Genomic DNA, 11513 nt, shown 5'->3' on the forward strand with positions numbered 1-11513 from the left:
TTTTTTTTGTGTTTTGAGGTGGTGTTGTGGTGATTCTCAAAATTTAAAAAAAAATTATTTTTTTTTGTTTTGATAAACTAACAAAAAGAACGCATTTTCAACAATTTCAAAACAAACACTCAAAATACAAAACTCAAAATGAATTCAAAACTCAAAACACAAAACTGAAACACAAAGAGAACACCCCCTAAATGACTCTATTCATTTAACGCTTGTAGGCAATAAATTCACATCTTTACATTTATTGTTGAGTATCTTTAATCACATTGATTAGTGTATAGAATACCTCTTCGGTTTCGACTTCCAAGTCATGAATCCGGCAAATAAAGTTCATTAATTTTTTTACGTCTACTTTTTTTTTTTTCGTCTACATTGATTTTTTTTTTTTAATAGTGTTCGTTGCATAATACGATCTTTTTTGTATATTCTTTTAGTAGTTCATGACAAATATCATGATAATATATTTTCTACTGGTCAAAATTATTTTGATCCATTTCATTCTATTGTGATTTAGCCCTTGTTTGGTTTAGTTAAAAATCACATTTAGTACACATTTTGATAAAGGTTGAAGAAATGTGTAGTCGAAAAATTGATTACAGTTGTGGATCCCATAAAATAATAGTTAAAAATGAGTTTAAGGAACAATTATCTACATCTACAATATATTAAAAGTGTGAATTGAGGAGAAATTTTTGAATACCAACTTTGCCCTTATATATTTAGTTAATTATATGTCAATTCTACCTTATATTGGAGTACTTAGAATTTTACATTAATCAAATTTAGTTTACCAATTTATCCTCACATAAAATTGTCAACATTTTCATTCAAAAGATTATCAATTGCACGTTTCGTTAATATAATAGATAATATAACTATTTAAATACAAATGACAATAAATTGAAAAGAAAAAAATTTGCCTAAATGTGATCAATAATTAGGAGGGAACATGTCAAAGATGGAGGAAATTATCTATCAATCTTAAAAACCATACTAATTACTCCAAATAATTAGAAGTTACTTACCCTTTCTATATTTGTATCCACCTCACTAAACACAAGTTTCGCATCTCAATTACACATTTTTCACTAAAACCAAATTTTTAAGTATTAATGAAAATTAATATTATGTGTCCTAAAAAATAATTAATATAGTATTTGGTGTTTTATTATTATTGCGTGATCATTTTTATATAAACATAAAAATTGATGGTAATCCAATTACTTAACAAAATATAAATATATTAAGAAAAGAAAAAGATTTTTTTATCTCGATACATTTAAAAAGAGAATTTTTATTCCTCCATTTTTATTAATTCCATTCAAAAGAAAACAAAAACTTTTGTTTTAAGATTTTTCAAATTTATATCCGTTTTGAATGTAAGTTTGGTTTTTAATTTAAAATAAATACTATTGATGAATATGACAAGCATTATTAGTACGTAATTTTTTCTCTAAATGTATTTAGATAAGATTTTTTTTTTTTAAGGTAAAAAAGTTTATGTTACAGACGAAATGAATAATTTTTTATTTTGAAAAGTATTTATGTACATTTAGTTTACTTATAAGTAAACATTTTAAACTTAATCAAATGTACATCTCTTAATTCGATTATTCTTCGTGTCCGTCTATACCACAAAGTTGGTCGATGTCGCTATAATGGTTGAAATATGGTCCAATCAATGTCTAGCATAAGTAAACAAAATATTACATTTCCATTTATTCAACATTTTCACATTATGTACATAATTTTATAAAACTTTTATTCACACACACACACACACACATATATTCATTATCTAACAATTTTAATTTTTTCTTTAACATTATCAATTACATTACTTTACAAATATTGCTCATATCATTCATTCCATACATAAGACGTACAATGCACATGTTTGCTACAAGTTTTTTAAAAAATGAGGGCAAACATCGACTTAATCCTTTTCTTATCTATGAATACAGTGTAAATGTCCCACTAAATTGTTGATTTAAGCTAAATTATATAGACTTAGCACCTTTTTGGTTGCAATTAAAATCTATATTTTAATTTAAGTCAAATTCAACAATTAATCTCAATCACATATTTTATAATGCCCACAACTTTTCAACCACACATTCCATCAATTTTTATCAAAATTCACTAAAAAATTGATTTTAATCTCTACCGAATATGGTTTTAATAAAGCCAGCACAGAAAATATAGGTAGGTCTATGCAAATGTCCTAATTTGATCCGTAAATCGAACAAAGTCTTGTCCAATCAAATATACATACCAAAATCTCCTAATAATCATAATTAACGAGGATTCCGCTAATTCTCCAATCTTGGCTCCAGCTAATGCACCAATTTATTTGGGTTGCTTTTATATCGTCTCCAATAGTATTTTCATGAAAATAATGTTTACCATCGAGAACCCTGTCCACTAACTCAAAAGAGAAGTGGAAAACTACCAAGCAATCCAAAACTTAATACCTTTTTCTCTTTATGCAATTACGTAGAAAAGTAAAACTCCATTTTTTTACATCGACCAATTAGTAATCTCATTCTAATGTAAATTTTCTAACCTTAAAGGGCAAGTGCTCATAGAAAGTTGTCTAAATATTGTAATTATTCTAAATTTGTGGCAGTGGGTAATTGTGGAATGTTAGTAGAGTCCCACTTTTGAAAGGTAATTATAATTATGTTTCCCAAAATAGCATTACTAGAATGTCGGATTACATTAATGTTTTGGCCTAATTTGGCTCTTTATAATAATGGGATACAGTTTGAGGCCTAACCCAAAGTTCGGAACAAACATCATCTTAATTTTTCATTATGCATTATGCATAATTTATTCATGGAAAAATGTCTTGTAATTAGTATTGGTACGTAAGTTGCTAAAAATTTAGTGTCAAAGTCGATAATTAATTTTAATTATATATTTCAATAGATCGATAATTTTTATTAACTTTTCAAACAGACATTTCATCAATTTTTATTAAAATCTGATAATTAAAAACTTTGGCAAACTACCCCTTAAGATCTACATATTGTTCAATCAAAATTATTATGATCTGGAGACAACTGATTGTTAGTTCTTCCCCCTTTTGAGAGAATTTCTATTTTAAGGACGGTTTTCCAAATTTTTTATAAAACGTTATAGATTTTAATAAAAGTTGTTGAAATGAGTGGTATAAAAGTTGTTACGGCCTCATGAGACTTGTGCTTAATATTAAAGCTTGACTAGTTAAAAAGTTGATAAAATTTGAACCAAATAAACACTCGATATATATTTAATTATGTAGAAGAAAGGTTTGAGACTTGATCGTAATGTAGAAAAATTGAAGGTTGATGCAACTACTTAATTGAGAATACTTTTTTTGATATATTTGTTGAGGACAAAGAAACTTCATAAACGTTTTTCACCTTCGAAAATAAGAAACACACGATAGTGATAATTAAAATTTATTTTGTGGATTTATAAGCATGTTGAGAGTTGCGTACTCGATTTTAAGGATGGTATTTACTCATTGTGGTGGTAAACATTAGTATAAACATGAACAATTATAATTTGGAAAACCTAAAATGTCTAATTTTAACGAGGCTGCGTGTGGTGCGCCATCGGGCCAGCATTTGGTGGGGTTTGTGACTCGTAATGGATCTACATCGCTTACTAATTCAAGGGGCCAATTGCACATTCAGGATTTTTCAGGGAACAATTCGCAATCGGTTGAAAAAATATATAGAAGCTATCTAGAAAAAATGATGTTAAAAGGGTCGTTTGGTAGGAATGAAGTTTCTATTATGTAGGATATCACCAACCATAATAAGAGCCATGGAGTTCAAGTAGGACTCAACTTTTGGGATGCAATGATGACATGGTAATTAGCCCCTGTTTGACATTCATTTTAATGATTTTTTTTTTTTGGGGGGGGAAAAGTAAATTTTGAAATAATGATTTTTTGGAGTGTGTTGTAATAAAGTAGGAAAAAATTTAGATTACGTGCAAAATATTTTATTGTGTGATTGAGTGGTTAAAAATGAGTTTGAGAAAAAATAGCTTTAACTTAATGGATGTCAAATAGGGGCTTAGTCTTTTAAGGGATTTCAAAAAATCATCGATTGAAGTAGACACATCTTCATTCGTTAACTAAGATAACACGACTAAAAGTAAAGACAAAGTTGAAGATAGAATTCGAAACGATATAGATCGCATGGGCATGACGAACTGTAAATAGTTGTAGAAGCTCATCAACCACCTGCCTCGACCAAATACATCATAGAAGCAACTTGTGCGACAATCACTAACGGATTTATATAGGGTCTTGTGCGGTCAGTTGCCCATATATTTTTTCTTATTCGAACAAATTTGCGTCCGTCAAAATATTTTAAATGAATTTCTTCGTTTTCGAGTGACGGACGAAATATCGGCAAAATATTTGTTCAAAAAAATGATGTTCGACAACGTAGAACGTCAAGTTCCGCCACTAGGGACAATTGCAACTTGTAAGGTTTTCCATATGCAGTTTAGGTTACGGACGAAAGCAGAACCTTTTTACTTGAACTTGATGATTAGTCGGCTAGATAGACATACCTTATGACACGCATAATGAGCAAAATATGTATAATACCACATGATATTTATATTTTATGTCACTATCACCATAGATTTCCAAAAATAATCATGTTACATTAACATCAAGATTGACATAATGCAACACGATATTCTATTATTGGACAATTTAAAATACAGCAAACTTTTTCATTCAATTAGTAATCGCCACATGCAATTATGTTAAACTTTTTGTCAAATCATTCAGGCAAATAAGCTTTATCCTTCCCAAAAATTCTCATAATTTTGGTTACATTACAATTGTCGCACTACGAACTTTTTGGATTGAGCCAAACAAAATTCGGGTCACTGTACTCTAACAATAATAAAGCATAAATTTCCTAGCAGAAAACAAATTAACACGTGCAATTTAATGTATATTGTTACTTTAGGAGATCAACTCGATACATTATGGTACCATACAAACGATTTTTTTGTTGCATAAATATTCATCACAAACATATCTCACGAGTCAAAGTTAAAAGCAATAAGTAGTTGACTTAAAAAAGAAGGAAAAAGAAATAAGCAGTCTAAATTGAATTTAATATAAATACAATTTGACGTGTTTCCTATGGAACTAAAATTGTTTTATGAGCTATGTGCCCTGCAGATGTGTAGGAATATACATAGCAAAACCATTTCATTACACAATTACTTCACTTGTCCTCTGCTCAGAATAATAAGAATTACATTGGCCTCACCTGATGCACCATTCTAACAAGTACACGAGCCCGAACACATTTTTCAAATATGGTTCAAAACATAAAGTTATAGGCTTAATCCTTCTTCGCCATTTCTTTCTTTCTACTTATAATTTAATACATAAAGACTATTTCTTCATTCACACTTGTTCTTTCCAACCGTAAAGACCTCTTCAACCAGTAAAGGCCTCCTAAAACTCGAGAACTACCTCGAGGATCCCTTTTCTCTTCTTCTTCGTTCTCTGCAGCCTCCTTTCTGCCACGACTATGGTTATCTCGCGTTGAAGATGGGATTTCAATCTCGACTTGTCCAGATTGGTCGTCATTTTCAGGCACCAACTGTACCACCTTCTTGCTTTCCTTGCCTTTTCCCCACAGTACACAGTACAGTCCAATTACAATCAATGCAGCTCCAATTATCCTGCCATGCACAATATCGAAAGTCTTTTAGCATCGTTTTACAACATTTCAATGAGCATTGGAGGTCAATATACACTCCAGAGTCTCGACTCTACAGAGAATTTTTTCCAGCCTAAACCTCGAACTAACAAGATTAATAACCATTATGTTTATTCATAAAACAAAACATTTGACAGTTGTGAAACTTGTTAGCACAATCGACCGTGCTATGTGTACGAGGAAAAACTGCCGGGGAATTAAGGGGGACACTTGGCACGTTTTCACTGGGTGTTGACACAAAAAATAAAAAACCCACCACCATACAGTTGATGCGGGTGCAGTACTAGCTTAATTAATTTAGCATTTGTACTTACGCTATTTATATCATTAAAAGGATAGATTTTTTATTTTTTTTTTATTATTATTTTTTATGACAGGGGAATCGGTAGCCGCTACCCTTTGGGTGCGCACTGGGTAAACCCTCGGGCTAACACAATAGATTACAAAACACGTCAGCCAGGTAAACTGCACCAGACAAGCCCGGTGCAGCAAGTTCGACCAAGAAAGTGTTGGTATGGGGAATCAACTCGGCCACCTCATGAAGGGTAAGGATAGATTGTTCTTACTTGTATGGTTAGGATAGATTAGATATTTTGCTCATTAGACTATTTAAACATTTCTCTTCACACTTTTTGTATAACAAGCTTATTTGGTTGTGTGAAATTCCTTTCCACTTTGCTTAACATTTGCAAGAACCGCAAAACTAATTTAAAAAAAAAAGGAAAAAAAGAAAAAGGGAAATAGAAACACGTACGTTCCCAAGTGTAGTTTCTCTTCCAAGAATAAAGATCCAGCAATAGCCACCAGGAGAAGCATCAAGGGGTTGAATACCGATACAAAGAGTGGACCTCTTATGCGTATACACCACGCAATTAATGTGAACATAACTCCCGAACCTAACACGCCCTGAAAGAAAATAATAAAAAGAACAACTATTACATTTTCCAACCCCAAATTCAATGAGAACAAGGCTTAATTTGTTGTTGCATGCATCGAAAAATTACACGAAAATTAGGCATACCGCAATAAATACTGTGAGGAGTCTAATATCCAATCCTAACTTCCACTGGCTCCAATCTCTCTCTGTACACAATGCAAATCCAGTACCTTGAATCGACGCCCACAGGGTCATCATTGCAGTAAAAGAGTAAGGACATGGATACCGCTGGGCTGCCTTAGCCTGCCCCAACCGAGAAAAACCAAGAAAATCGTAAGAAATCCTAGAAAAAATTACGTTGGACGAAAAAAACATGTTAATTAAGATTGTTTAGATAGCTCACCTGAATAATCAACCAGAGAGAATAACAAACACAACTGGCCAAGGATAGAAGTGCACCATATATAACATCGGTCCCACTGTGGTAACTTTGTATAGGACTCATCGCGTGATGTTTGGAAGTTGTTTCGAGGAGGTTTATGTTTGTGTTCCAAATGTTTATATCTAGACCTTTGTAAAATGTGAGGACCATCGCTCCACCTATGCCGGTTAGGGTTCCAATCACCTTAGCCACACCAGCTAGTGTACTCAATCCCAATTTCTCTAGCCTGAATAATACATTTATTTAAATTCTAAACAGAAAAATTTCCATTGATTTTGATAAGATAGTGCAGTTTGCAGACGTATATTTACCTCAAGATTACAGCTATAACAAATGTAATGGCGGGAATAAGATTGGTCAAGGCTGAAGCAAAAGTTGCAGAAGTCAATGCCATACTTTTTAAGTAGAGATTTTGCCCGAGTGACCCTCTGCAATAAGAAAATCGTACTGATTATTGCCCTAAACTATTAAATTGAGTCCATAATCATGGTCCAAGAATTAATATCGTAATAGTAATCTTCTCACAAGGATTATATTATCAATTATGTATATTGCCTCAAATAATTGAATTCCTCCATATACACTATTCTCGAATAATTTCTACTCTCAATTTATTAATCAATAACGAATTATTTCAATAGAAGTAGAAATTATAATATAATATATTATTGAATTATCAACTCGCTAAAGAAGTCATCATCTCATGAAGAACGTCTTAGACTATCATAAACCTTAGGTGTGCCAATGAAAGCCAATATACTCATGAACCATACTTTTGCCAATGAAAGCTTTTATTAATGCTGGACAAATGTATAGAGTACAACACAACATGTGTCACATAAAGCAGTTGAAAAAAGGCAAAGTAAATCTCAACCATATTCAAGAGAGTCCTTATTTTGTATGCTTCATAAATCAAAACATGGATTGTTCATCTCTATCTCTTAAAAAACCCTATCCCAATCTAACAAGTCATCTAAGAAATAAATAAAATTTAAAACTTACCCAAATAAACCACAGAGAAACGCTTGGAAGACTACCATCCATGTTAACTTAGGCCTCTTCTTCCTGAAAATTTCAAAATTCAGACTCCGAAGAAATTTCTGTGCGTGCATTTTAGCTTTTAGATTTTTCAAATTTTCCGAGGGATTCATAAACCCTAGATGTGAAGGATCGAAAAAATAACTCCTAGACAATTTAATTAAATATCCTTTCTAGTAATTCTCAAAATAAAGCTGCATTACAACCTTTCAACCAAGAGTGCAACCGGAACCATAAAAGCAGCGCCAAACATGAATCTATAGCCCACCAAAATGGACAACTTCATTCCATCGTTGGCAGCCAGTTTATAAACAATATTGACTCCAGCAAATATTGTTTGCACCATCAACATTACTAACGTTGGTTCCAACCCTTGTAACGAGTCGCAAATCTTCATATTTTCAATCAAACTCCCAACCCACAAAAGTAAATAAATCTACCAACAAGAATCTTAAAAACCTTGAGATGTACAGAATTTTCGATCAAAACTCTCAACCCACAAAAGTAAATTTTGAATCTACCGAGAAGAAACCCTTAGAGGGATGGAGGATTTTTCAATCAAACTCCTAACCCACCATAACAAATAGGTCTACCGAGAACACCAGGAACAAAATAAAATAAAATAAATTCAGTCTTTCTGAGTCCTTGCTTGAGTAGAGGAGAAGAACCGAGAGGGAAATAGAAGGAAAAAACTCAAGTTATATATCTGTTTTTATCGGATATCTCATATATATAAGATAGAAGTTTAGAGAAAGAGAGCCAGTCCAATGCCAGCTGTTCCTGAATCCTGAAACCATCCGAATGCTTAGGAAACGTGAGCAATTGAAGGGTTTTTTTTTTTTTTTAATGTATTTTAATATTCGAGGACTCCAGACTGTTAACTATGTTCATTTTTTGCACGTGTATGGTCATAGTCAAATCGTGCTCTTTAATTTTGCTTCTATAAATGTTTGACATCATTAATTTGTCAACATGTTTTGACGTTTGTCTTCTTCCTCGACCTCTTCTGCATTTCATAATTATTTTTTATAATATAAAATAAAATTTACGTGTTATAGTTGGTGTTTAACGCTAATTTAAGTGATGATAGACCTTACTGATTTATTTTATGCCCTTATTTGGTGGGGTAAAGTTAGATTTTAATAGATATTAATAGAAATTGATAAAATGTGGAGTTAAAAAATAATAGATTCAATGAAATATGTAGTTAAATTGTTGACTTTGATTTAAATTAAAATTTAGATTTTAATTCCTATCAAACAGGACATAGGGGAAGTTTCAAAATGCATCCCATTGTGAAACAAGTTTTGTTTGAATGAAATAGAAGAAAATTATTTCTTGTTAATTATTCCAGTTGTCACCATTATTTTGGCTAATTTATCGGGTAATTATTTTTGTTGCATAATTAATTTTTCCTATTTAAGCCTAATTATATTTGTACCTAAGTTCAAATAATTAAATAGGCTCTCTAAATAAATTAGCTCTACAAGGTTTTTCTTGTATTTTTGTTACTCCACTTTCTAGGTTTAGATTAGGCTGAACAATGAAATAATTAAATCGTCAAATCAAATCGAAATCGCTTTATTAAAATCGTTGATATGAATTCGTTAACGTTTTGATTTTATCGAACCAAAACATTTCAAAATAGTTTGGTTTAAGTTTCAATTTTTGCGAACTATTTCAAACCGTCAAATCGCTTACAAAAACAAACTGAAAATAAATTTATTTAATTTTATCCAACCCAATTAAAACTAAATACACCCCAATTAAAAAAAACACATCCATAATAGATCCAATCCTATTAAATGCAATTAAATTTGTATGACATGATTTGTTTTTTTCCCCAGCCCTATTATCAAATTAAAATTGCTTAATCTTGTATCTAACGTTTTCTGTCCTCATTATCTAATGTTTCTCTCTTAACTTTCTTTTGTATATTAATTTTGATTGATGGAAAAAATCATGTTTATTTCTTAATATCCTTTTGCACATATTTTGAATAATAGAAAAACATTATTTTTTCTCTACCTATAGAACTAAATTGTTTCTATAATTTTTTTTTTTAATGATTAGAACTATAAAACTTTCATTTATAATATTTGTAATGGTACTATGTTTTAACGTTATATTTTAGAATAATATTTATGATTTTTTGTTTTAAATCGAATCAAACCAAAAAAAGTGGTTTGAGTTGGTTTAGTTTAGAAAGTGAAATGGTTTGGGTTAATTTGAAAAAAATTCAAACCTCTTTAAGTAGTTTGGTTTGAAATGTGTGACAAATCACCCAAATCAAATCATGTTAACCCCTAATTTAGATATTATATGTTTCTTGATTATGAATTTAGATATGTAGGTGAACGGTAGTCTTTTTTTTTCTTTTTTTCTTTTTTTCATGCAGCATCCTTCTAACAAAAAATTGAATCGACCAAACTACTATTTTACGATTAAATTAAAGTTCAAACCACAGTTTTCCCCTATCTTCGGCAAAAAAACAATAAAAAAAAAATAAAAAAATTATTTGTACATAAATTTTAGAGGCAATCCTTATTCTCCAGACTCCAAGCAAATTCATGTCGCATTCTCATAGAATAAATTCATGGTTTTTCCTGGTTTTAAGGTTGTATGTCAGTGTCAACCGATTAAGAAACATGATGTTGAATCATGCATTAAGTTTGCGCCAACAAACTCAAAAGTTGCTTCTACTTGTCTTGTTATTCTTGGTTGGCCATGAAAACTGGAACATGCATGTTAACAAGCCTATGTCGACATATGCTAACAATTATGTTTTGATTTAACATTTTTTGTTTATATTATTATTTTTTTTTTTTGTTTAAAAACAAATTATCACTTCAAGTACCACACCTAATTGTTTTGTGAAGACTCACTTTTGCTACGACTCCGATGAATTCCCTTAACCAAGCCACCTATAAGCCGTTGGCTCATTTTTCAATAAGCACGCGGAAAAAGACCTGGCTCTTTCCACTACTTGGGAGCTTACAATTTTATGGGAATTCTTTCAATTATCCTTCCCTCAAGGTACTAGTTCACCATCAATCCCAATGAGTATTTAGCCCTGTAAACTTGTTCTTATTGATTCACACGAGATTCCACGTCCTCTGTGCCACTCATGTTAGAGCGTAAACCAACACATTATGTTAAGCCTTCATCATAGAAAGTCAGGAAAAGCTACAAATCATGCCTTTGTAATTTGCATATCGAGTTTTATAATTTACAATTCAGACAATGTGAGCATTGGAATGTTGTAAAGCTAGATGTTACAACATGTGTCTTATTAGATGGGTTTTGTATATAATATTCCTTTAGTTAGCTTTGAAATGAGGAACGAATATTTTATTAATTTTTGTATTTTTTTTTCTTATATAAATATATGAGTGGCAACTAA

General features: G+C 31.1%; 1 protein-coding gene across 1 annotated transcript; it reads right to left on the reverse strand.

Annotated features, from left to right (window-relative positions):
• Window positions 1-5239: 5239 nt before the first annotated feature.
• Window positions 5240-8795, reverse strand: LOC111380478 (WAT1-related protein At1g25270-like). The gene is made up of 7 exons (XM_023004060.1): window positions 8317-8795; window positions 8075-8137; window positions 7384-7500; window positions 7034-7298; window positions 6775-6933; window positions 6508-6659; window positions 5240-5715 (listed from the first exon to the last, which is right to left on the reverse strand). Exons 1-7 carry the CDS (start codon window positions 8505-8507, stop codon window positions 5409-5411), a joined length of 1254 nt encoding a protein of 417 aa, XP_022859828.1. The 5' UTR covers window positions 8508-8795; the 3' UTR covers window positions 5240-5408.
• Window positions 8796-11513: the final 2718 nt, after the last annotated feature.

This window comes from Olea europaea, unplaced genomic scaffold (assembly GCF_002742605.1).
Source record: "Olea europaea var. sylvestris unplaced genomic scaffold, O_europaea_v1 scaffold2151, whole genome shotgun sequence".
Lineage (NCBI taxonomy): Eukaryota > Viridiplantae > Streptophyta > Magnoliopsida > Lamiales > Oleaceae > Olea > Olea europaea.